Source organism: Anolis sagrei, chromosome 6, assembly GCF_037176765.1.
Source record: "Anolis sagrei isolate rAnoSag1 chromosome 6, rAnoSag1.mat, whole genome shotgun sequence".
In the NCBI taxonomy this organism is placed as follows: Eukaryota; Metazoa; Chordata; class Lepidosauria; order Squamata; family Dactyloidae; genus Anolis; species Anolis sagrei.
The window spans coordinates 104,835,709-104,863,132 of record NC_090026.1 but is presented as its reverse complement, the minus strand read 5'-3'; the positions used below and the strand labels follow the sequence as shown (position 1 = coordinate 104,863,132).

General features: G+C 39.2%; 1 protein-coding gene across 1 annotated transcript in view; it reads left to right on the top strand.

The window, feature by feature from the left end:
- NMT2 (N-myristoyltransferase 2) overlaps positions 1–23,317 on the top strand; it is a 47,657-nt gene extending 24,340 nt beyond the window's left edge. The window contains exons 3-12 of the mRNA XM_060782327.2: positions 4,893–5,037; positions 7,301–7,419; positions 8,712–8,803; positions 11,838–11,954; positions 13,846–14,016; positions 15,909–16,017; positions 17,909–18,079; positions 19,616–19,783; positions 21,912–22,049; positions 22,608–23,317. Coding sequence (XP_060638310.1) covers positions 4,893–5,037; positions 7,301–7,419; positions 8,712–8,803; positions 11,838–11,954; positions 13,846–14,016; positions 15,909–16,017; positions 17,909–18,079; positions 19,616–19,783; positions 21,912–22,049; positions 22,608–22,628 — 1,251 coding nt within the window. The 3' untranslated portion in view covers positions 22,629–23,317. The remainder of the gene's footprint in view (positions 1–4,892; positions 5,038–7,300; positions 7,420–8,711; positions 8,804–11,837; positions 11,955–13,845; positions 14,017–15,908; positions 16,018–17,908; positions 18,080–19,615; positions 19,784–21,911; positions 22,050–22,607) is intronic.
- The last annotated feature ends 4,107 nt before the right edge of the window (positions 23,318–27,424 follow it).

Sequence of the window (27,424 nt, the reverse complement as noted above, 5' to 3'; positions counted from 1 at the left end):
TTTAAAATAGATGTGTGTATTGGAGATGGCTTGGAACAATTTTCTATTCAAAAGAACAATGGGCCACCGAACCCTGTGCATGTCTACTCAATAGTAACAGAATTATTTGAATTCTATTTCTCTATTTGAATTCATTGTTTTTATTCATCCTTTGTTTATTTTTAATTGCATTCAACTTGGTAACTTTGAGAATACGTCTGGTTAGTTTGGGCTGTATGTATTTGCAGCCTCAAATACCTTACATTTTTGAAATGCCGTATTCTAGTTTGGGCTGTATAATCATGCACAACAAAACCTTGTTGAATGTGTTGTTCAAGGCTTTCATGGTTGTAATCACTGAGTTGCTGTGAGTTTTCCGGGCTGTGTGGTCATATTCCAGAAACATTCTGCCCTGACGTTTCGCCCACCTCAATGGCTGGCATCCTCAGAGGTTGTGTCCATTGTTGGAGACTAGGCAAGTGGGGTTTATATATCTGTGGAAAGTCCAGGGTGGGAGAAAGAACTCTTGCCTGTTTTGAGGCAAGTGTGAATGTTGCAATTGATCATCTTAATTAGCATTGAATAGCCTTGCAGCTTCAAAGCCTGGCTGCTTCCTGCCTGGGAGAATCCTTTGTTGAGAAGTGTTAGCAGGCCCTGGTTGTTTCTTGTCTGGAATTCCCATCTTTTTAGAGTGTTGTTCTTTATTTACTGTCCTAATTTTAGAGGTTTTTTTAATACTGGTAGCTAGATTTTGTTCATTTTCATAGTTTCCTCGTTTCTGTTGAAATTGTCCACATACTTGTGGATTTCAAGAGCTACTCTATACCATCTAATGTTGTGATACAACAGAACCCTGTTGTATCGCAACATTAGATGGTACAGAGAACCTTGAATTAGGTTTCTTGAATTATTTATAAATTTGTGTTTTAAAAGGATAGTGTACGTTTTTGCCTTGCAGCAAGGCTAGCGTTGGGGGAAGTATTAATGTAAATTACCAAAACAAAACCCTGCTTATTCCTGGAATAATGGTGTTGACTAAAGCTGACCAATGTCGGAGCCATAACATTTCTTTCCTAAATATCACCTAGAGGCTGTTTTAGATATTCACATGAATCTGTTGTGCAGTGTTTACAGTAGACTCTACAGAAAATGCTTCATCTGTACTTTATCAAAAGGAAAATCAGCCAGTTTTTCAAGCCTTGCAAATGCTGGTTTGTTATCAGTAAATGTTTGGATTTTATACCTTTTTCATATCCGTGTGTGTGTGTGTGTATATATATATACACACACACATACATATATAGTCATATACAAATTTATTGAGCCAAAATGGGCCCTGAGTAGAAAAATTTGCAAAGCCCTGGACTAGATAACATATTAGATTTTGCATTGGAAGATCTTTCTTTCACATTACACAATTACAGAACATTGATAGTACTGATAGGCTAAAAACAGCTCCTTGAATTTTGAGTTGTAAAATAATATTTCTCATTGAAAAGGAAGTCATAGAGTTCTATTCCAACTTGTAAAACTGGGCATTTAAACAGTTTCCAATCACTTACAAACATTTGTTTCATCTCTTCAAAGTTGAAAGGATGAGAAAAAAGTACTTAGTAATGGGAAAGAGAGCAAAAGTATTGGTTCCTCTATTGCCAAGACAAACTATTCACTTGTTTCTTCATTGCTCCAAACCCCTTACTTTTACCATCAGTTCTCTCACAGCTATTTTTAAAAGAAGCTCTTGGGGGCAGGTAACTTTAATCTCATTTTAACAATAGTGAAATAATGAATTGAGATACAAGAACTCTCTAGCAGAGAATTCTAAAGTCAAATCTAGAACTCCAAGGTTTCCATGGAATGGAACCATGGGAGTTAAAGCATCCAGAAGTTGTAGTTGTGCATTGTGGTAATAACAAGAATTGAGAAAACGATTGCCATAAAACGTGAAGGAGGTGGCTTCCTCCCTGGCCTACAGTAAGTTGAAGTGATTTTGATCCTGCATGTTGGGTGAGTGGGCTTATTCACAACAAACCTTCTTCACAAATGTACAGCAGAGTAACTTACCAGCAGCTTGGCCCAGCACCAGTAGCCCAAACTGATAAAAAAAACAAAAACCAATGTTAACTCTTCCATAGGTGTTTTTTTTCCTAGAAAATAATATATGTGCACTATTTACAAAACGAGATTTCTACAACACAAATAAAGTTCTTCATGCTTCCTTCTTTGTTTCCATGCTGGGCTTCTTCCTCATGTAGAAAAACAGCTTCACTCTCACAAAGAACTTATACTGGAGCTTCACACAGTAGCTTTTTACACACGAGGCCTTTAACCTGCTGCTTCTTTCACTGAAGCTTCTCACACCAGGCCTTATCACACTTGGCCTTCTCATAGACTAAGGCTTACTTCACACTGTGAGGCCTTCTCAATGCTTACCTGGTGCTGTGAGACCTTCTCACAGACTGAGGCCTTTCTCCCACTGAGGTTTACCTCAGACTGATGGCTACTAAGCTACAGGCACACCTCCTTATATAGAACTTCAGCTTTTGCTGAGTTATTGCATTCATTTAACTCTTTCAGTGCTTAACTCACATGTTTGTAATTAAAAATACCTAGTTCGTTTTTAATATTTCTGACACTGCAGATGATTTTGAACTTCAGCTCCCATAATTCCTCACCTATTGTTTATATACCATATGCATCTCTAGCCTCATATAATCACATGTGTCTCGGTTTCTAGTCTACCAAAAAGATTTGAGTATCTTTAAATGGTGCACCCCTGGTGGCGCAGTGGGTTAAACCGCTGAGCTGCTAAACTTGTTGACTGAAAGATCGCAGGTTTGAATCCAGGAAGCGGCATGAGCTTCCGCTTTCAGGCCCTGCTTCCGCCAACCTAGCAGTTCAAAAATATGCAAATAACGGTAGATAAATAGGTACCGCTCCAGCGGGAAGCTAATGGCGCTCCTTGCAGTCATACTGGCCACATGTCCTTGGAGGTGTTTACGGACAACGCTGGCTCTTTGGCTTAGAAATGGAGATGAGCACCAACCCCTAGAGTCGGACACTATTGGACTTAATGTCAGGGGAAAACCTTTACCTTTACCTTTAGAACTCTACAGAATGCAAGACTGATGAATGGTGAAAATTGTTCTGAATGGGAGACTATTAACAATAGTGAGCAATTATGTGACTATTAGAAGTAAAGATTAGTAATGGAGTTAAGAACTAAATGGACTGAGATCCAAGCAAAGAAAGGCTTTAAGTTCTTTGCATCTCAACTGCAGTTCTGATTTTGATGGGAAGGAAAACTTCCTTCTTATTTTTTTCCCCATTAAAAGACATTTTAAAAAATGGATGATTCCTTACTAACAGTTGAGAGGCTCCTGCCACATTTTGTCCAATAGTTGAGCTTGCCCAGTTTGAATCCAACAACAATAAGAGAGTGAATAAAGCCTTCTTCCATGACAGAGCAGGCCTTTTGCTCAGTCATGGTACATAGTTCCCAAGGCATCCAAAAATGCAGGGCTTACCTGAAATAACTTTCCTGCACTTTATCCGCTCATTCCCATGTTGTGATGTGAATGACCCCCGTTGGCTATAGTCCTGCACACATCATAAATTTTGCTTTCCAATCAATAATGTGTATGGCTGCAGCCTACGTAAAATGTACAAAAGTTTATTTAGATGGGAGAAACATGTTAAACGTAAATGGATGGCCTAGTGTAATAAGAATATTGAGAAGGGACTGGGATAAACAAATTGAGAGTTCTGTCAGAGTCAAAAATAAATACTTTTTTTCCTGTGTAAGGGAAAAAACGAAGTTCTTCCTTATCACTGCCGAAATGATCTCCCTTCAATTACAAGAATTGAATTTAAGTCAAAATTGTTAAATTATTTATATTAGTATTTCCATGATTTTGTTGTGTGTGTGTGTATATATATACATATACACACATATATACAGGCAGTTCCCAAGTTATGAACAAAATAGGTTCTGTAGGTTTGTTCTTAAGTTGAATTTGTATGTAAGTCGGAACAAGTACATTGTTTAGTGTAATAGATAGATAGATGCATGATTCGGATAGCATAGAGAAGGGTTAACACTCCTGTGGTGTTTCTTTTGTTGTCTCAGAAGATTTCACTTCACATTCTCTCCCTGTGATAATTGGATTTTGAAAAATTTGGCTTGTTGTGGAAATAAGGATTGGTGAGAAAGCTTCAGTGGAGACACCTTTTCCCCATGAAAACTCTTTCAGAAATGCATCTCCCTTCCTATGGGAAGATTTCTCTGTCTCATCCCCGTTCTTAACTATGAATCATTTGTAAGTTGGATGTTTGTAACTTGAAGACTGCCTGTATGTGTGTGTGTGTCTATGAGGTTGCAGAGGTGCAGTGGGTTAAAACGCTGAGCTACTGAACTTGCTGACCAGAAGGTTGGCGGTTCAAATCCATGGGATGGGGTGAGCTCCCGCTGTGGGCCTCAACTTCTGCCAACCTTGCAGTTTGAAAACATGCAAGAGTGAGTAGATCATTAGGTACCACTTTAGTGTGAAGGTAACAGTGCTCCATGTAGTCATGCCAGCTACATGACCTAGGAGGCGTCTACGGACAACACCGGCTCTTCAGCTTCAAAATGGAGATGAGCACCACCCTGCAGAGTCGAACTCGACTAGACTTAATATCAAGGGGAAGGAAACCTTTACCTTTTATATTTAGCAGAAGCAGAAATGCAGCAAAGTTGAACAGAAGTATATATTATTATAATTTGATAGCCTCTCTTTCTTGAGGAAGGGAGGAATAAGTTGTGTTTTTTAATTTATTAAATTTCTTGTTTTTTTGGGAGGGGGTGTTAAAAGAGCACCTCGGAGTTTGGATTCTTCCTGTAACTGTGCCTATGTTTCTGGTTTTTGGTGCAGAATCCAGCCATTCCAATGCAGAAGCTGCAAGACATTCAGAGAGCCATGGAACTCCTCTCGGCTTGCCAGGGACCAGCAAAGAACATTGACGAAGCAACCAAACGTAAATACCAGTTTTGGGATACACAGCCTGTGCCCAAACTTAGTAAGTCTAAAAACTATGATTCAGATATGAAAGGATCTTTATCGGTTTCATTTGCCTGACATTTTATATATAACCCTTCAAATATTTGCAGAGTGATTTACAGAGTTTTAAAAAAACCTGATAAAATCTTAACAAGGTTAAATCAACAGAAGGTTTATTAGATATTAAAAATTCAGGGGAAATGGCTTTGCTTGAAATCAAAATGTCATCAGAATGTATGCCAGGAAAACTTAGCAGGAGAAAGAAATTCATCATCGGAGCTCAAACCAAAAAGACCATATTACTCGCTGCAATCCACCTCTTTTCATTAGAAAAGTTACTTTTTTGGACAACAAATATCAGAATGCTCCAGCTAGTATAGATATGTGTTTGGAATCCTGAATAATTCTGAATTTTACCATGTGCCATTTCTTTGCATCCTTGAACAGAGCTTGGAAGAATTGCTTTTTTGAACTACAACCCCCCAGTCAGCATTTGTCACCAGAGGATTCTGGGAGTTTATTTATTTATTCATTTATTTATTTATTTGCGGCACTTTTATCCTGCCCTTTTTAGCCCGAAGGCAACTCATGGCGTCGTACAGACTGACAATTAGATGTCACAACATACATACATACATACATACATACATACATACATACATCAGTTAAAAACAATTAAGTCACATAATAAAATCTGTATAAAAACCATTAAAACTATAATAATCAACATCTTCCAGTTCAACTCCTTATCCATTTACATAGTTTAAGCCATTCCGTGTTTGTTGTTGAGTTATTGTCCAAAAATACCTGAAGTATGATGCTACCTGATGTTAATACTACCAAGCACTCTCTAGGGAGGTTAAGGCAGGTGGAGGTTTGGGGATCATCACTGTTGCCTTTCCTTATAGTATATATGAACCATAAAAAGAAAATATACAATGAGAATATGGGAATAGCTTGATCATAAAACACTGTTTTGCCCATTCAACGTGTGTGTGATCAGGTTTCTGATGTATGGTAACTCTAAGGCAGTGTTTCAGAGGGGTTGCCAAAGACCATCAGAAAACTCATATTTCTGATGGTGTTAGGAACCCCTTTGGCAGAGAAGCTGAAGATCTCTCCAGCTGTCCTTCTCTTCCTTTTTAGAAACAGATGGTGAATCCTCCCACCAAAAGCTCTCCTTGGCTGTGATTGGCCGGTCTCTCAGCCAAGGGGAGGACTGTTTCTGAGATTCTCAAGAGAGAGCAGGGAGAGCAGGTGCGCTTGGCATGGCAGCGTGGTGTGAGGGAGAGTATGCAAGGCTGGAGTTCCAACGAGTTCCTTCAAGGCATGGGGGTTCTTTGTGGGAAGTTTGGCCCAATTCTGTTGTTGTTGGGGTTCAGAACGCTCTTTGATTGTAGTTGAACTATAAATCCCAGCAACTACAACTCCCAAATGACAAAATCAATCCCCTCCAAACCCCACCAGTATTCAAATTTGGGCATATTGGGTATTTGTGCCAAATTTGGTCCAGTGAATGAAAATACATCCTGCATATCAGATATTTAAATTATAATTCATAACAGTAGCAAAATTGCAGGTATGAAGTATCAACAAAAATAATTTTATGGTTGAGGGTCACCATAACATGAGGAACTGTATTAAGAGGTCGCAGCATTAGGAAGGTTGAGAACCACTGCTCTAAGGCTAAATTATTGTGGGATTTACTTCAAAAATGATTTGTTTAGAATGGTTTTTCCACTGCCTTCCTCTGAGACTGAGAGAGTGGGACATGCTCACAATCACCAAGTGAGTTTACATGCAAGAGCAGAAATTAGAATCCTGGGATGCTTCTATACTGTAGAATTGATGCGGTTTGATATCACTTGGCTTGGTGTTGTGGAGTTGTCGATTTGCAAAGTCTTTAGTCTTCTCTGCTAAAGGGTTCTAGTGCCTTACAAAACAACAGCTCCCAGGATTCCATAGCATTCAACCATGGCCATTAAAGTAATATCAAACTGCATTAATTTTGCTGTGTAGATGCATTTCCAGGCTTCCAAAGTCCTAGTCTAACACTCAAACCACTACTCCATGCTGATACATTAATCATATGCATAGGAATTTTCTCATCTCCAGTAAGAAAATAATGAAGTGAATAAAGTTTATCTAAAGTTAACCTGAGCGCTATATCAAAACCTTTTCCATCTCATATTTGTTCAATAACTCTCACCCCAGAAATGATTATTTTTTAAAAAACAAACCAGACTGACATGCAGTGTAATTTTGCCTTCTTTTCGTACCAGGTGAAGTTATAACATCTCATGGTGCAATTGAACCAGATAAGGACAACATCCGTTTAGAGCCATATTCGTTACCGCAGGGTTTTACATGGGACACTTTGGATTTGAGTAATGCCGAAGTTGTAAGTAGAATTGTCAGTAGTCCTTAAAAACAAGTGGGAAACACACATTGTGAGGATGGGAAACACATGGTCCTCTGAACTATGGTGAATTTAATCTCGTCCTAGAGTGTAGCTACACTGTAGAATTAATGCAGTTTGACATCACTTAGAGTATCAAGGTTTGGTGCTATGGAATCCTAGGAGTTGTAGGGCCAGCTAACACCTCCCAGCAAAGGATTCCCCCAGACAAGAAGCAGCCAGGCTTTGAAGCTGCAAGGCTATTCATTGCTAATCAAGGTGGCCAATCGCAACATTCATACTTGCCACAAACAGACAAGAGTTCTTTCTCCCACCCTGGACATTCCAAAGATATATAAATCCCACTTGCCTAGACAGACCTTGCAACCTCTGAGAATGCCTGCCATTGGTGTGGGCGAAATGTCAGGAGAGAATGCTTCTGGAACATGACCATATAGCCCAGAAAACTCACAGCAACCCATGGGAGTTTTAGTTTTCAAAGGCCTTTAGCCTTCTCTGTCAAAGTGCTGGTGCCTCACCAAACAACAAATCCCAGGATTCCATAGTATTGAGCCATGGCAGTTCAAGTGGCATTAAACTGCATTAATTCTACAGTGTAGACGTCCTCCTAGTCAGCTTATCCAATATTTGTGGGCTGATGAGAGTGGCAGTCCCACAACATCAGAAAGGTGATACATTTCCCCTCCTTTATTTCAGTTTGAGGCTTCATGCATGCAGTTTGCAAAGGTTTCCATTGATATTAAAGTAAATAAGGCATTCCAATTAACAAGCTCATGTGAGGAGCCGTGGTGGCACAGTGGGTTAAACTCTTGTGCTGCTGAACTGCTGACCTGAAGGTTGGCAGTTCGAATCCGCAAGGTGGGGTGAGCTCCCATCTGTCAGCTCCAGTTCCTGCCAACCTAGCAGTTAGAAAACATGCAAATGTGAGTAGATAAATAGGTATCGCTTCGCTGAGAAAAGGCAAAGACCAATCTTGCCGGCAACACAACCAGGTGGTGACAAAACAGGCTCCTCAACTTGAAAATGGAGAAATCACCTCCCCAGAGCCAGAAATTAGCACCACCTCCAGAGGCCGGAAATGAAAGAAGCCTATGCCTTTGTTTGTGTGTCATTGTATATGATTGTAAAGACATTGAATGTTTGCCTATGTGTGTAAATACCGTAATCCACTCTGAATCCCCTAAAGGAGAAGGGTGGAATATAAATAAAGTGTATTATTATTATTATTATTATTATTATTATTATTATGCTTTAATAATGTTTATTTTTTCCAGCTAAAAGAATTATACATGCTGCTAAATGAAAACTATGTAGAAGATGATGATAATATGTTTAGGTTCGACTATTCCCCAGAATTTCTCTTGTGGTGAGTAAACAATTCCATGTGTCTAAAATGGTAAACAGTAAAGATTTAGTATTTGTCAGCTCTCATTCTTCCCGTTCCCTCTCCTGTCCTTTTTTCTTTTCCGGCCATGTATTTTAGACTGTGGGAAAGGAACACACTGCTTTTGTTTTTAAAACCATCATTTGAAACATGTGGTCTTCCAAAGGTTTTGCATTGCACAACCCATCAGACAACATCACCAAGAATGAATTATGACGTGAACTGCAATCCAAAACCATTTGTAGGAACCCAGATTACTGCAGCCATTGGTTTAAATATTTTTAGAGTTCCTGAAAAATTTATATATATATATTTCTATATATTATTATGATATTTATTTCTATCCATCATTTCCTCACATTGGGATTCAAACTGACTTAGAGAAATTAAAAAGACATTGTCAGAAATCCACCAAAATAGCTAAGATTTGTGAATTAACTGAGGCCCCCTTCTATACTGTCACATAATCCAGATCTTTAAAACAGGTAATCCACGTTATCTACTTTGAACTGGATTAGATGAGTCTACACTGCCATATAATCTAGTCCAAAGCAGATAATCTGGATTTTATATGGCAGTGTGGAAGGGGTCTGAGATGGACATATTGACGATACTGATTCAGGAGAAATCCTTGACTAACTTTTCAAAAGACTGGGACTTATTTATCATTTTTTACAGTAAAGATGGAGACAAACTTCAACTATTAGATTTATGATTTAGCGTTATTAAAAGCAGAAGAGCAGACATATAGGGTTATTTAAGGGTGTAATAAAATCTATACAAATAAAAATGTAATGTTCATTTGTGAGATTAACATAACTCAAAAACCACTGGGCAAATTGACACCAAATTTGGACACAATACACCTATCAGGCCAACGAGTGATCATCCCTCATAAAAACACTGAAAAACACAGCAGAAGAGACTTAAAAAGCAAAAAAAAACCCAAAAACATTACAAATGTGCAAAACCATGTATATATACAAAAATGGATATATACACATATACACAAATATACACACACAAAACACATATACACAGACTGGGCCACAGCAACGCATGGCAGGGGATGGCTAGTAGGAACTAAAAACCAAGAGGCAATGAAGTTTATAGATTAGTCCTAGTAGTCATATGTCTGGAATGTGTTTATTACTGTAGGCTGAGTATCTTAGGCCCCATCTACACAGTCATATAAAATGTGTATGTGCTTTGGACTGGATTATATGGCATCAGATAATGTGGATTATCTGATTTGATAATCATTATTATATGGCAATGTAGATCCAGCCTTAGATACAGTTGTGTTCGTTGTTATAGTTTATTGCTTCTGTTTGCTTTTATTTTTCCATTATTTTTCAATACAAATTAATAAAAAAACCAACAAGACACAAAAGATGAAATCAAAAATTAAAAGCAAATATAAACATATATCATTGAACACAAAGACCAATTCGTAATATCCAGCACTTTTTGTAAGCGGGCATGTATTGTCACATATTAAATCCCTGTCAGAATAGAAAAGCATTTATATGTCTAAAAAAAATCAGTACAATAGTGACAGTGTTAATCTAACTTCTCTGGAAAGAGAGTTTCAGACCTTAGGGCAGTGGTTCCCAACCTGTTGTCCATGGACCACCAGTGGTGCGCAAGAATGGTCCACGGTCTCACCATTACTACACCATTGCCTTGAAACCATGCAGCAACAAGAGATACTGGTCTCGTGAAACCCTCTTATAGTGCCGAGGCAACGGGGATGTCAGGTGGGGAGAGGCTTACTACCCACGAAAGATTATAATTAATAATAATAATAAACTTTATTTGTTACCCCGACACCATCTCCCCAATGGGGATTCAGAGCGGCTTACATGAGGCCAAGCCCAAATGACAATTACAATATAGTAAACGAAAAACGCAAACTAAAAATGCGAACAATAAACAATAACATCATATATATTGTCGAAGGTTTTCATGGCCGGAATCACTGGGTTGTTGTAGGTTTTTCCGGGCTATATGGCCATGTTCTAGAGGCATTTTCTCCTGACGTTTCTTTCAGGAGAAAATGCCTCTAGAACATGGCCATATAGCCCGGAAAAACCTACAACAACCCAATAACATCATAATTAAATAAAACACACAAATACATAACAATATGAAAAATAAAAAATAAGCACAGGCAGTATAATGGGCGGGCAACATGTAGTAATCAAGAAGACAAACTGATTAAAATTAATTAAAAAGTCGGGTGAGATAAAAGAGGGAAGCAGGTAATTTACAGAGGAGGGCTCATTTCAGCGGGAGTTGTGGAAGCAAGCTTTCCCATGAGGGGAGACGTATACTCCAGTGACAGAACTTTGAGTCAGAGCAATCATGTGGGATTATATACCTACTTATCAAAGGCGCAGCGGAAGAGCCAGGTTTTAAGGTTCTTTTTGAAGACCTGAAGGGAAGGAGCTTTCCTAATTTCTCCAGGCAGTGAGTTCCAGAGTCAGGGAGCCACAGCGGAAAAGGCTCTCTCCCTTGTACTCACTAGACGAGCTTGGGAGACTGGCAGGGGCGAGAGAAGGACCTCCCCGGAGGATCGGAGGGCCCGAGATGGTTCATGGCAGGAGATACGGATTACTACTACCACATCAGCTCTAGATTATTAAATATGGTTTTCTGTGGGCAAGCAGATGGCGATGACTGGATGGCATATGTTTTGTATCAGAAACTAGAGCTGATGTGGTCTGTTCAACATAATTTTCTGAATCATCACCCCAAATAATCAAATCAAAACTAAAGTTGACCAAAAACAGATTTGTAACCCTTTTGGTACTAATGTCAGAGAGTGGTCCCTGGTCAAAGGTGGTCCCTAGTCAAGTGATCCCTGGTCAAAAAAAGGTTGGGAACCACTGACTTAGGGGCAGCCATTAATGATACCCTCTCTTGTGTTCCCACTAGATATCAGGTCTGTCTCATATTTCAGAAATGTTCTATATATTTTTTTCTAATTTTCTTCCTCCTTCATTGCTTCCAGGGCCTTGCGGCCTCCAGGCTGGCTTCCGCAGTGGCACTGTGGAGTCAGGGTGTCATCCAATAGAAAGTTGGTGGGATTCATAAGTGCCATCCCTGCCCACATTCGGATTTATGAAAGGTAAGCCCCGTCGTCAGGGATAGAAAGAAAGAAAGAAAAAGATATAACATGGTTGTGCAACATGGCCTTGTTGACTCTACATAGATGGTATGACCTAAGTCAGAGCTTTCCAGACATTTCATGTTGGTGACACACCTTTTAGACATACATCATTTATTGACACAGTAATTCAGTTTTACTAGCTAACCAGAGGTTAAAGCAACACCTTGTGAGAGATACAGAAACATACATAAATTGTAATAAAGAACTGTATGGGATGCACAATATCTCATGAAATCCTTTCATTTATATATTTTTAAAAATGTATGATTTGTAAATTAATTGTATCCATTTCTAAGATTTTTTGTCATTTAATAATAATAAATTAATAATGTTACGAACAGTAATCGGCATCTTAGCTGCATAATAATGCATGCACATTGGAATTGCTTACGTCACATAGAATCAGAGGTTTCCTGTAACATTTGTGTGACACTCCTATACACTGCAGTGAACACAGTGATATGTCATGACACAGTTTGAAAAGCTCTAACTTAAGTGTTCATATATCCCTAAATGAATTCCAGCCATGATTTCAAATTATATTTTTGTTTATATACCTGTTGTTGTTGTGTGTTATAGCTGGAATCATTCAGGATTACAGATGTGGCCATAACGTGCTTTAACGGAGCACATGTTCTGCAAAGGGCACATTTATTGTTATTGTGTGTCTTCAGGTCATTTATTTACTATTTTTATACCCTGCTCTCTCTCACCCGAAGGGGACTCAAAGCAGCTTACAAGTTATATGTATATACAATATATTATATTATTAGCATAGCCAATATTTGTATTATATATTACTATAATGTACTATACCACTATAATGCAATATTATTAGTAATATTACATGTAATATATAATATATAATTATTATATTATTATATTGTATTATTAGTATTATATTGTATTGCATTATAACATTAAGATCAATATTATATGTATATACAATATATTACATGATTAGCATAGCATAATATTAGTATTACATATTACTATAATGTACTATACCACTATAATGCAATATTATTAGTAATATTATGTGTAATATATAATTATTATATTATTATATTGCATTATTAGTATTATATCATATTGCATTATAACATTAAAATCAATATATTATATACATACAATATATTATTATCATAGCACAATATTAGTATTATATATTACTATATTGTACTATACCACTAAACTTTAATATTATTAGTAATATTACATGTAATATATAATATTTTATTATTAGTATTATATTGTATTACATTTCCATTCAGTAGCGACCATAACGTGAACCTATCCTTATTTCTCTGTGTTGTGGAACCATGGGAGCTGTAGTTTTACAAGGTCTTTAGCCTTCTTTGTCAAAAAGTGGTGTTGGTGCCTCACCAAACTACAAATCCTATGATTCTATAGCATTGAGTCACGGAAGTTAAAGTGGTGTCAAAGTGTATTAATTCAACAATGTAGATGGATACTGAATTCTGGAAGTGCCAGTACCTTGTGTTTCCAACTTCTGAAACTTAATTTTTGTAGTCAACATTTGTGTGACTTGCATAGTTGAGACATCCAGCAACTCTCTTAAGTTAATATTAGGATACTAGAGGCAGAGTTTTAAGAATAGAGTTCAGTTTCTTCTTTCTGTCCCCAGTATTCAGGGACTTTATCCATTGTGTATGCATAAGAGAAAGCCTGCCTTGCATATGTCATTACTGCCTTTCTCTTTTAGTTTGTAATGCTACTCTTAGAGCAACTCATTCTAAAAAGAGTTGGTATTTTATTTCTCTCAAGTACATGAACATGTGGGGTTTTCCACAACTGAATTTGTGACATAAAACTTTCTTATTCCTAGTGAGAAGAAAATGGTAGAAATTAATTTTCTGTGTGTACATAAAAAGCTGAGATCTAAACGAGTAGCACCCGTCCTGATACGCGAAATAACCCGGAGAGTCAACTTGGAAGGGATTTTTCAGGCAGTTTACACTGCAGGCGTTGTACTTCCCAAGCCTGTAGCAACTTGCAGGTAAACAAAAGGGTTTTCTGAAATATGTATTACTTTCTCGCCATGGTCATTTGGTGCGATCGATTTATTTGTTCTCTAAGTGGTTTTCATATTGTTTCTTTTGTCTGTTGATACTTGATGATAGTTGTAGAATCCGTTGTTTTGTAGATTCCTTGCTTCCAACCTTTTTCTCTTTAAGAAAGATCACTCTAGAGCTGAATCACCACATGGTGGCAGCATCAGACTGTACAGTCATGTTTATTGAAATAGGCGAGCAAGAGTTGCTGCAAAAAAAAGGACTGCCAATCTATTAGTGTGAAATTAATATGCATGCTAAAAATGCTATACATTGTACAGTGTTCCCTCGCTGTTTCGCGATTCGCTTTCCACGGACTCGCTGTTTTGCGGTTTGGGTTGAGAATTAATATTTTTAATATATTTTTATACATTTTGTGGTTTTAAAAGCACAAAATGTTTAAAAATATATTAAAAATACGACCGAAAAAACCTACCTAATATTAAATATTGACTAGGCTCAATATTTGTGGCACAATGGGTTAAACCACTGAGCTGCTGAACTTGCTGACCTGAAAGATCGGTGGTTAGAATCCAAAGAGTGGCATGAGCTCCCACTGTTAGCCCCAGCTTCTGCCAACCTAGCAGTTTGAAAATGTGAGTAAATAAATAGGTAACGGGAAGATAACAGTGCTCCATGCAGTCATGCCAGTCACATGACCTAGGAGATGTCTATGTCAAACCCCAGCCCTTGGACGTAGAAATGGAGATGAGCACCAACCCCTAGAGTCGGACACAACTAGACTTAACGTCAAGGGGTAACCTTTAATAATAATAATAATTATTATTATTATTACTATCTTCTATTTAGACTTCTATTTGGCTGCAGAAAGAACTTCTTTATGGGTTGTCGTAGGTTTTTCGGGCCATGTTCTAGAGGCATTCTCTCCTGACGTTTCGCCTACATCTATGGCAAGCATCCTCAGAGGTAGTAAGGTCTATTGGAATGACCAGGATGGGGCAAAGAACTCTTTTCTGTTGGAGCTAGGTGTGAATGTTTCGACCTCACTACCTTTGAGGATGCTTGCCATAGATGCAGGCGAAACGTCAGGAGAAAATGCCTCTAGAACATGGCCCTATAGCCTGAAAAAATCTACAAGAACCCAGTGATTCCGGCCATGAAAGCCTTTGACAATACATTGAACTTCTTTATGATAGTTTATATCCCGTTTCTCTCCATCAAAGAGGAAATCAAAATATAAAAAGTAGCTGAAATTCTAGGGCATATATTTTGAAATATTTATATGGGGAAGATTGAGCCTTAGAACAGAAGAAATATGTTAAACCCTTAATGGAGAATTGAAGCTACAGATCTGTACCAGTTAACTAGGACTGCTGATCGACAGGTCGGTGGTTTGAATCCGGGGAGAGCGGGTGAACTCCCTCTGTCAGCTCCAGCTCCCTATGTGGGGGCATGAGAGACGCCTCCCACAGGGATGGTAAAAATCAAACATCCAGGTGTCCCCTGGGCAATGTCCTTTTAGATGGCCAATTCTCTCACACCAGAAGCAACTTGCAGTTTCTCAAGTCGCTCCTGACATTCTCATTTGATTTTCAGTGGGGTGCAGTGACAGAAGTGTGATGTGATTCCAGTTTACATTGGAAAGCTTTGAAATTGGATTGGCCTCTTATGTGGAAACAAGACAGATTTCAGCCAAGCAAAATCAACATTCTGGATCCCTTCCAAATTGTATAGCAATATTTTATCTTAAATTGACCTGCTAAATGTCACAAGTTAATTTTCCTTGAAAAGAAAACTGAGATATTGTTCTTCAGGGATTGTTACTGAATGAGACTGATGAGGATTTTTTAAAAAAATTAATGCTTTTTAATTCCAGGTACTGGCATCGATCATTGAATCCTAGGAAATTGGTAGAGGTGAAATTTTCTCATTTGAGTAGAAATATGACTCTACAGAGAACAATGAAACTCTACAGACTTCCTGATGTAAGCAATGTCTCTACTCAGAGGACCTTCATTGTCACAGTGAGGCCTAAAATAGCCTCTGTCATTCTCTGACAAGGCAAGCTTTTTTATTTTGGGAAGGCAAAACTTTCCTGCTTAAGGAACATTGAAATAGCAACTACGGTTGGAAAATACTACTTTTAAAGAACTGTAGAATTGACTGAAAGGTACTGATGCTTTTTGAGGAGGGGAAACATTGGAGCCACAAGAATAAAATATTTCAATTTAGTTTGTTTGGAAGAAGATAGCTCTGAACCAGGAGGGGTGAGCAAAACCATTTTGCTACCAGAGACAAAGGACAGCATTCTCAAAAATAGACAGGCAGACAGACAGTTAAATGTTACTTCAGTACAGCCATCCCTCTGTATCCATGGCTTGTGCATCCACAGATTCAAGCAACCACAGTTCAAAAATATTGGATAGTTGTTGGAGTTGTTTACCATTTTATATAAGGGACATCCTTATATAACATTCTTGGATTTTAGCTTCCATGGAGGGCTCTGGAACCAAACCCTAATCCACTGCTTTTTAAAATTGGGGGTTCTGACCCCAAATGGGTGTAGTCATTTACATGAAGGTGTTGTGCAGAGTTCACAGTGGAAGCTGCAAAAGATGCTTCAGCTGTACTTCATAGAAAGGGGAATCAGCCTGTTTAGCAAACCTTGCAAATACTGTTGTGTTATCATTTACTTATTTATTTATTTACAACATTTATATGCCACCCTTCTCTCCCCAAAGGGGACTCAGAGCAGCTTACAAGGTATATATTACATATAATGTATTATATTATTAGCATAGTACAATATCAGCATTATCACTAAGATATTTGGTTTATATGTGTATTTTAAATAGATATAAACTCAAGGTCATGTAAAAATTTCTCAGGCATAAAGGGGTTGCAAGTGGAAAAGCTCAAGAAGACCTGCCCAAATTGATAGTGGGAGATAGCATTGTGTTGGCAACAAGATGGCATTAAGCATCATGACAGACTAGAGGATGTTGGGTAGGAGTTCAACAACCCAACTATCCCTGTATGTCTCCCACCATGTTCTTCTTGAGTCAGCCCTTCAATCTACTCATTGATATGCATGGCTTTGTCTGAAATCTTAGGCTGAAAACCCATTATAATTTTCCCAACTATATTTAGTTTTAATACTGATTTCTAATGCTGAAAGGCCTCATAAGGCTAAATCCTTATTTTTAAAAAAACCAACAAAACAATGCTACACTTGCGTAAAATTATGTCCTGTTGTTTTGTTGTTCTGCATTTTCTTTATTTGAGTTGAGTTCTTAAACTAATATTCCATACTGATTCCATCCACTGTTGCGAGTCAATGGCGTTGAGGCCCTGGGGGAATGTATTAAGCATTTTGATCAGCAAGGTAGATCAGTCAACCCCCAAGTTCACATTGTACACATTTCAGAAGCAATTCATAGCAAACAATTGACTCTATGGGACAGTTTTCCATTATGTCCCAACCCTCTGAAGCTGCAGGAAACTGTCCTTAAAAATCACCTGGAAGTGATTAGAACTTCCATATTGATTCCCAAAAATGATGACAGTGTGACCTGGTTAGGATTAAGAAGAACTAAAGAATGACTTCCAGTTTTGCCAACTCCTATTCTCGTGCAGTCTTCTGCCAACTCTTCCCCTTCAGGAGTTTTGGACTACAATCCAGCCACCCCCATCTAAGATTGGAGATGAGGAGAGATAAAATCCAACATTTGGATCTGCAAGAGCTGCAGAAAGCCTATTACCCGGAAGATAGAAATGTTTGCCCCAAACTTTGAATGCTTTTTTGTGTTTTTAAAGAACTATTTGCTGCATATATAACTGTTCTTTACATGTTCTGATCTTTTCCATTATGCCAAGGCCACAAAAACTTCTGGTTTGAGACCAATGGAACGGAAAGATATAAAAGCGGTGCAAGAATTAGTTAACAATTACTTGAAGCAGTTTCACCTTGCTCCTTTTATGGATGAAGACGAAGTGGCCCACTGGTTCCTGCCTCAGGATCATATTATTGACACGTTTGTTGTAGAGGTGAGGCACACTCCCACTCTCTTTTCCTGGCTGCTGTTCCCCAGGAGCTTGCCTTTCCCCTAATTTGAGTCCATTGTATCATTTCATAAAGTCAGTTGTGTTTTAATTACATGTTTGCATTGCCTGTGTTCAGGCACAGTGAAGAACTCTATAGTCTGGAGACGAAAACATTTGAGTTGTTGTGAGTTTTCCAGGCTGTATGGCCATGTTCCAGAAGCATTTTCTCCTGACGTTCTGCCTGCATCTATGGCAGGCATCCTGCCTGTCATAGATGCAGACGAAAAGTCAGGAGAGAATGCTTCTGGAACATGGCCATATAGCCCGGGAAACTCACAACAACCCAGTGATTCTGGCCATGAAAACCTTTGACAAAAACCTTTTATCATCAAAAAGTGAACAAAAAAAAGATAGTGGTTTAATTGTTTTGAAACTGATTAATTTTATTACTTTGTAGGCTTAATCAATTTATATGTTTTATTTAATTATTTAAACTTTGTGAGTAGTTGTTATAATTTTTTATAGATGTTTGATTCATGAGGTTATTTGTTCATTTTGTATTGTTTTATGGCACGGATTGTTTGCCATCCTTTGTTGGAAACCGCCCTGAGTCCCTCAGGGAGATAGGGCAGGATATAAATAAAATTATTATTATTAAACTTTATTTATACCCCGCTACCATCTCCCCATGGGACTCGGTGCGGCTTACATGAGGCCGAGCCCACAATACATCAATACAAGCAATAACAACAGTAAAACAAATTAAATAAAACTCATAAACAAAAAAGCAATATACAATGACAGTAATACAACACACAATTAAAATCTATGGCTGGGCCAAATGTAATTAAAGTTTAAAAATAATGCTAGGCACGAATAAGGTAGGAGAGATGGGGCGCTAGTGGGAGCGTACAACAATCCTAAATCAATGTAAAGTGCATTTGGAGGGTACAATGCTGAGAATTCATTATTATGGGAAGGCCCCTCTCCTTCCTCCCCATCAACTGCGCTTGTGACAGTGGTGGGACCGAAAGGAGAGTCTCCCCAGCAGATCTTAAAGCCCGTGCCAGTTAATAGGGGGGGATGCGGTCATGAAGATAGGCAGGATCTGATCTCATGTAACAAAACATCTGGAAACTATGACAAAGGAATGGTTTTAGACTTCTATATAGTACACAGTTATCAAGGTGCTATATGGAATATACATATCAGTGCATTACAGTAGTAAAACAAAATATCAAGCATCTAAGTATGTGGATGTGATAAAAATTCTGCAGTGCCATTTTTGAGGAATATCCAGTGTTCAGCCTTTAAAGTCCTACTTAAAGTGAAATCAAATAGTACAGAATTAATGTAGTTATAAGAAGAAAAAGGAGCCCGCAATCTGGCAGAACTTCAAATAGTTCGACAAAATCCTTCTCTATTCATTGGTAACATCTGTGGCCAAAGTATGGTAGTTTTTTCTAAGTCCAACCAGTTTCCTTATGCATTTGAATTTCTTACCATTAATTGTTGTCTTTTCTTTTCTTTTTTTTGCAGGGTTCTAATGGTATTTTAACCGACTTCTTGAGTTTCTATACGTTACCTTCCACAGTCATGCACCATCCTGTCCATAAAAGCCTCAAAGCTGCTTACTCTTTCTACAATGTTCATACAGAGACCCCTCTTCTGGATCTTATGAATGATGCACTCATTATAGCAAAGCTGGTAAGCAGTTATTTTTGTATTTAGATAGGAAAAAATAGCCCTTCAAATGAGGGAAGAGTTGCGCTATAATTTCCATTCATGCTCATCAACTTTAACAGTGGTAATGGGATATGAGAATCTTAACAAGACACATAGGTCCACTTGCCCGTCCATTACATAAATGGGAGTTGGGTCCAAGCATCTCACTTCACCAATAATGTTAATATCTGTGGACAGAGGCTTTCCTTGTACATTGGATCTCACTTGACACTGAAGCAGATTAGAGGGAGGCTATAGACCAGTGCTTCTCAACCTGCCTAATGCCGTGACCCCTTAATACAGTTCTTCATGTTGTGGTGACCCCCAACTATAATATTATTTTCGTAGCTACTTCATAACTGTAATTTTGTTACTGCTATGAATTGCCATGTAAATATCTGATATGCAGGATGTATTTCATTCACTGGACCAAACTGGGCACAAATACCCAATACGCTCAAATTTGAATACTGGTGGTGCTGGGGCCGGGGGGCCGGGGGGTTGATTTTGTCACTTGGTAGTTGGTGCTGGGATTTATAGTTCACCTACCATCAAAGAACATTGTGAACTCTACCAATGTTGGAATTGAACCAAACTTGGCACACAAAACTCCATGACCAACAGAAAATGCTGGAAGTGTTTAGTGGGCATTGACCTTGAGTTTTCGAGTTGTAGTTCACCCACATCCAGAGAGCACTGTGGAATCAAACACTGATGGATCTGGACCAAACTTGGCACCAATACTCAATATGCCCAAATGTGAACACTGGTGGAGTTTGGGGAAAATAGACCTTGACATTTGGGAGTCGTAGTTTCTGGGATTTATAGTTCACCTACAATCAAAAAGCATTCTGAACCCCATCAGCGATAGAACTGGGTCAGACTTCCCACCTCCGTGACCAACAGAAAATGGTGTGTTTTCTTATGGTCTTTGTCAATCCCTCTGACACCCCTCTGACACCCCCTCCTGACCCCCCCCCCCCCCCGGGGTCCCAATCCCCAGGTTAAGAAACACTGCTATAGATCAAGATTCCTCAACCATCTTCGTTGTAGAACTAATGCAGTTTGCCTTCACTTGAACTGCCATGGCTCAGTGCTATGAAACCCTGGCCTTTGTATTTTGTTGAAGCACCAGCGCTTAGCTTCCCTAAGCCCTGAACATTATTTCAGAGCTTCTTGCAGAGTGTAAAAGGACTGAGGAAAGCTGCTCTAGATTGCCCAGAGCTGTGTTGCACTAAATTCCTAGGAGAGCTTTCGGTTCCCTATAGCAGCTGGAACTCAGAAGTTTATAGCTGTAGCTTTCTTATGAACTGGGGAAAAAATCAGTCCTTTTGCTTCCCAATTTAGTATCTATCACTCCAGTTAATATGGGATGATTAGCCCTAACCAAAAGAAAAACCAACAACAGTGGCTCATTGATCAGCTTGGATGGGAGAAATTTTCTTAGCAAGTTGCCTTCAGAATTAATGTTTGCAGTATAGTGAGAATGCTGAGGTTAAAAAGAAGCATTAACCACAATATTAGAAGAAATGTTGACTCTCAGCTAGATGGGGATTTCTGCTTGACCAGGCAGCATGCAATCTTACAGATGCTTTTGGATTTCAAACTCCCATCAGCTCTAGCCAGCTACAGCGAATGGTGAGGGGATGCTGGGACTTGCTACCCAACACTATCTTGGGAGGTGGGCACATGATGCTCAGATAGTACAAGCTATAATAATTTCATGTCAGGAGCAACTTGAGAAACTGCAAGTCACTTCTGGTGTGAGAGAATTGGCCGTTTGCAGGGACTTTGCCCAGGGGACACCTGGATGCTTAACCATCCTCTGGGAGGCTTCTCTCATGTCCCCATATGGGAAGCTGTAGCTGACAGAAGCTCACCCTGTCTTGCGGATTCGAACTGCCAACCTTCAGGAACAAGGGTTTAACCCGTTATGCCACCGTGGCTCCTGCTAATTGTGACATTGGTTGTGGGGAAGAGATGGACAACAGACTCGTCTTCCTTAATAGAACTAAGTTCTGTAATTAGAACATAATTACAGAACTTACAGAAATTACAGAGCTCCTTGGCCTTATCACACAATCAATTCTGAATATTCTTGTTTTGCCAGAAAGGATTTGATGTGTTCAATGCACTAGACTTGATGGAAAATAAAACATTCCTGGAAAAACTGAAATTTGGTATTGGAGATGGCAACTTACAATATTATTTGTATAACTGGAGGTGTCCTGGCATGGATTCCGAAAAGGTAACACACTTATCACAAAAACTTATCTTGTATATACCATATATATAGAAAAAGTTAAAATATGTATGTATCTTTGTCTATACCTCATCAGGCACCTCATCAGGAAGGTGTAAGTGAAGGGCAGAGGAAGCTGCAGGCATCCGGGATGCCCAGGATATGGAAAAAAAGAGATAGAGCAGCGCTGTGCCCAGAAAGAATACACCTCTTTTACCTGTCTGGCTCACCCATGTACCCTATTACCATACCTCTTTCTCTGCCTCTCTGAGGACTGCTGTGAAGCAGCACAGGCGCACATGTGCAAGATCTGAGAGGCGGAGAAGGTGGTACAGTAATAGGAAGATTACGATATTGAAATCAAATCTGATAATTTTTTTTTTTTTAAAAATTATTTGGTGTGCATTGGAAGAGAGGTAGTCTTATATCTCGAGTATATCCCAAACTCTATATTTGGGGGTCATGTTTACGCCCAGTTTTCTTATACGCTGGAAAATACGATAGCTACTTTTCGTACTTTCTGTATCTCTGTCTCAACTAACCCCACACATCGTTTTTTCCTAGGTCGGCCTTGTACTACAATAAGGAGGAAAGACACTTGTATTTATAGTTCTTGATAATAATCATTTGGGCTGACGGAAGCTCTTGGACCCGTGCAGCTCAAGAGGAGTAAAAGCACAACGCCTGATGAACTTTAAACAAAACCATTGAACCTTGCGGGTGTGCCAGGAGGGGAGTGAAGAAACCCACAGGGGACCGGCCCTCCACACCTTCCGCTGTGAACAGGAAGAGCTCCTTGGCCTTTTTCTGTTTTTAATCCATGAAAAGAAAGCACAGGTGTCTTGTTTTGCAACGCTTCGCTCGCATCTTGACAAAAAGGGTTCTTCTCTCTTCCCTCCCCCCTATTTCCCCCGCATAGGACAGTTTTTGTACAACTCCTCAATGGCAGTGTTGGAATAGAGTACCAATTCTTTACTGTTATGTGACTGAACTGCTGCATTTCTATTTATTATAGGTGGTAGTGTATGTTTATCCGTGTAACAAAAATGAAGGAGCCAATTTTAAGTATTTCTGCTTATTTCCATTACGAGGACGTCATCGTCGAGAAAGGAGGCAGGTTGGGGAGTCTGTCTATTAGGAAACAATGGAAATCTTGGGTGTCTTTTGTAACTGTGGAGTGGTCCCGAAATGTGCTGGTTTGACTAGTGCATTTGTTTCTCCATCAGCAATGCTGCCAAATCAATAAAAAAAGAACACACAGATTTGTACTTTGATCTGCGAGAGATCACCGACTTGACTCAATAGTATTGCACTGTTCAGTGCAGGTGTTTATATGTTGTCTGAATTCTCTTATTCTGTTCCATCTTACAGCTCTTGAGGAAAGGAAGCCTACACTTTTGGCGGTAGGGTGAGAACAGCTGTACATAAAACTTAAGGATTTTAGTACTGTTTATCCAAATGTGTCAAGACTGAATGTGTTCAAAGGCTTTTTGCAAAATTGCACATATTCCTTTTTGTCTACTTGCTTTTTTTAAAAAAATGTCCATAATTTTGAAATGAACGTTATGTTTTGTGTAAATAAGTAAAATTGTTGCTAATAGTATGATCCTGGATTTTGAAGCAAAGGGGTTTCATTATCCCTTGAACAAATGTTCACAACATTGCAAACACTTACTTGTTTGATATGGGATTATGCCATGATGTATATCTCTTTCCCTACTGACGAAGCCCAAGTTAAAATACGAAATAGTTTATATGCATTCCACTCCTTCCACTAACAACAATAGAAACCTGATATTTGAAAAGAAAGGCTGGAAAAGAGCGAAGTTCGTTCGTAGACAGTATTATTTGTGAGCTACTTCATGGTAAATTCACCCCTAAGTCCACAAAATCTGAATACTTCTGGCAAATGAAGTCATGCTTCCTAGTGGTCAATTTAGCAGATTTTTGTTCAACCCCTTAAGAATAAAAGGTTTAGATTGGGACAAATGTGTGCCCATGAGCTGCGTATTACGCACAGGCAATCCATGCTTCTAAAGTACTTATAAAACTAGAGCGCACTGGAGCTTTGCTTCTAAAGTGTTGCCAACGTTCTGGTGGTGAAAATGTGAGAACTCTGACAAAACTTTCAAAAATTTGTTATTAATGGCAGTTCCTAATTGGTTATGTTATAAAAATTGCCAATTTATTTCTCGTGTCAGGAGCACACTAAACAGTTGCACTGCATTTTTTTAACAGACAAACAAACAAAACACTAGTTTGCAAACTTGGTAGTTGATTAAATGTCCTTTGACCAGTATCTGGCCACTTGGAGTGCTTCTGGTGTTGCTGCAAGAAGGTCCTCCATTGTGCATGTGGCAGGGCTCAGGTTGCATTGCAGCAGGTGGTCTGTAGTTTGCTCTTCTCCACACTCACATGTTGTGGATTCCACTTTGTAGCCTCATTTCTTAAGGTTGGCTCTGCATCTCATGGTGCCAGAGCGCAGTCTGTTCAGCACCTTCCAAGTCGCCCAGTTTTCTGTGTGCCCGGGGGGGAGTCTCTCATTTGGTATCAGCCATTGATTGAGGTTCTGGGTTTCAGCCTGCCACTTTTGGACTCTCACTTGCTGAGGTGTTCCAGCGAGTGTCTCTGTAGATCTTAGAAAACTATTTCTTGATTTAAGTCGTTGATGTGCTGGCTGATACCCAAACATCGCCAATAACGAAATAATAATGAAATTTTGAAAGTTTTATTCGAGTTCTGAAATTTTCACCACCAGAACTTTAGCAACACTTTAGAAGCAAAGCACCAATGCCCTCTAGTTTTGTAAGTACTTTAGAACCATGGATTGCCCGTGCCTACTGCATGTTCCCCCAAAGTTGTTCGTTATGTTTCCTGCTTCCCATATGCTTCCTTCTGAATTTAGAAAAGATATAATAAGTCAGTATTTCCTATCAGGTTTTTCCCCAGTGTTTTTGTACCTCGTTCATTCCAAAAGCCCTCTGGTGGCACAGTGGGTTAAACCGCTGAGCTGCTGAACTTGCTGACCAAAAGACTGGCGGTTCGAATCTAGGGAGTGAGGTGACCTCCCACTGTTAGGCCCAGCTTCTGCAAACCTAGCAGTTCAAAAATATGCAAATGTGAAGCTCAGTACCGCTTCTGTGGGAAGGTAAGGGTGCTTCATGCAATCATGCTGGCCACATGACCATGACCTACGGACAATGCTGGCTCTTCAGCTTTAGAAATGGACATGAGCACCACCTCCCAGAGTCGGACACGACTAGACTTAATGTCAGGGAAAACCTTTACCTTGACCGTTTTTCATTCCAAAAAAGGTCAAACACAAAGTAGGGTAGATATAAATAAATTTAGAAATTGACATTTCATACACTTTTGGATACAAATTATTGTAATAAAGCTCAGCTAGTATACATAAATTTTCCATGTGACTAAATTGACCAGATTGTAGACAGCACTCAGCCAGGGATGAGAATTATTCAGCCCTCCAGATGTTAATGCACTTTGCAACATTCTTCACCATGGAATCATAGAATTGGAAGAGACCTCATGGGCCATCCAGTCCAACCCCCTGCCAAAAAGCAGGAAAATTGCATTCAAAGCACCCCCGACAGATGGCCATTCAGCCTGTTTAAAAGCCTCCAAAGGAGCCTCCACCACACTCTGGGGCAGAGAGTTCCACTGCTGAACAGCTCACAATCAGGAAATTCTTCCTAAAGTTCAGGTGGAATCTCCTTTCTTGTAGTTTGAAGCCATTGTTCCGCGTCCATTCGCTGCTAAGGCTGCTGGGAGACATAAATCAGCAACATCTGGAGGGCCACACAATTCCCATCACTGCTGTGCACAACCTTAACTCAATCCAAGTGAAGCCAGAGGTTTGCATACTCATTTGTCAAGAGAGATGCTCTTACAGAATTTCGATCAACTTTCTCCATTCCTGAATTCGGGAAGGGTGAATCAAACTCTAGTTTTATCAGTCAAGCCTGCTAAAGAGCGGCCATTTGTAGCTTTCTTTTTTTCCCTCCCTGAAACTGATGCTCTACAGGGGCATATCAATGTTGTGATTTACTTGAGGTTGCCAAAGCTTGTCCACATAAAGCCACAATTCAGCACAAAGGCAGTCCTACAGGCTTTTTTGGACTGCAATTTCCACAAACTCTTGTACTATGTGGCTAGGGCTAATGGGAACTGTAGTTCAACAACCTCTGGAGGGCTCAAATCTGTCCGTGCATGGTTTAGTGTTACATGTGAACATGGTATGTAATTATCTACAAATCCTTAATACTGTTACTTCCCAGATCCTTACAACATGCCTGTTTTCGATATTTATACTATAGCAGCTTTCTGAAGCAAGTATAAACTCTGAACAAATATTTAAGCTCCAGTATCCTTTTAATTGCCGAGAAGCCATTTTAGTTCTTGGAATTTAACAGCATGTGATATTAATCCGAAGCGATTAGAGCTGTAACCTCTGTTTAGGAAACTGCATCATGGAGTATGCTAGGATGTTGCGACCTGCATCTAAAAGTCCAAATTTCAAATGTTTTCATTCCTGCAGGACTGATTTGACATGCTAAAGAAGACCTTCTTTTTAAATCCAAAATGCACTTAAGAGTCAGTTCTGCATGCATTAATTGACCACGATGGCAAATATCTAATAGTGAAAAGAATCGTAAAAGCGGGGAAGGGAACACTGTGCTTTTAAGTTTGCAGATATTTGCAGCTCCAGCATTTAACAGATGACCAGCTATTGAATCTTGAATCAGCACAGATGGATGTTTGAATAAATATACCATTTTCGTACTGTTTGGTTTTGAATAATTATCTGTCATTTTAAACACCACTGTTCTGAGTATTACTAGATTCTATCTGAAAAAAACATGCACTCTAATTCTGTATGTCATAGCAATGTCTTCACACAGTAATTGTGTAAGGTAATTCTTTAAATGTAATGCTCCCTGGTGCCGCAGTGGGTTAAACCGCTGAGCTACTGAACTTGCTGACCGAAAAGTTGGGAGTTCGAATCCAGGGAGCGGGGTGACCTCCCAACTATTAGGCCTAGCTTCTGCCAACCTAGTAGTTCCAAAACATGCAAATGTGAGTAGATCAATAGGTACTGCTTCTGCGGGAAGGTAACGGCACTCCATGCAGTCATGCCAGCCACATGACCTTGGAGGTGTCTATGGACAACGGCGGCTCTTCAGCATAGAAATAGAGGTGTGCACCACCAGGGCTGTAGCCATGGGGGGGGGGGTTAACAAAGAATCTGGTTTACTCAAAGATTTTTACTAGTTAACCAAGTTATGAGTAAACCAGGTCAGGTTTATTTTTTAACCTGACACATTTCAGGGCATGGTTGAATTTTTAACCCCCCCCCCCCCCCC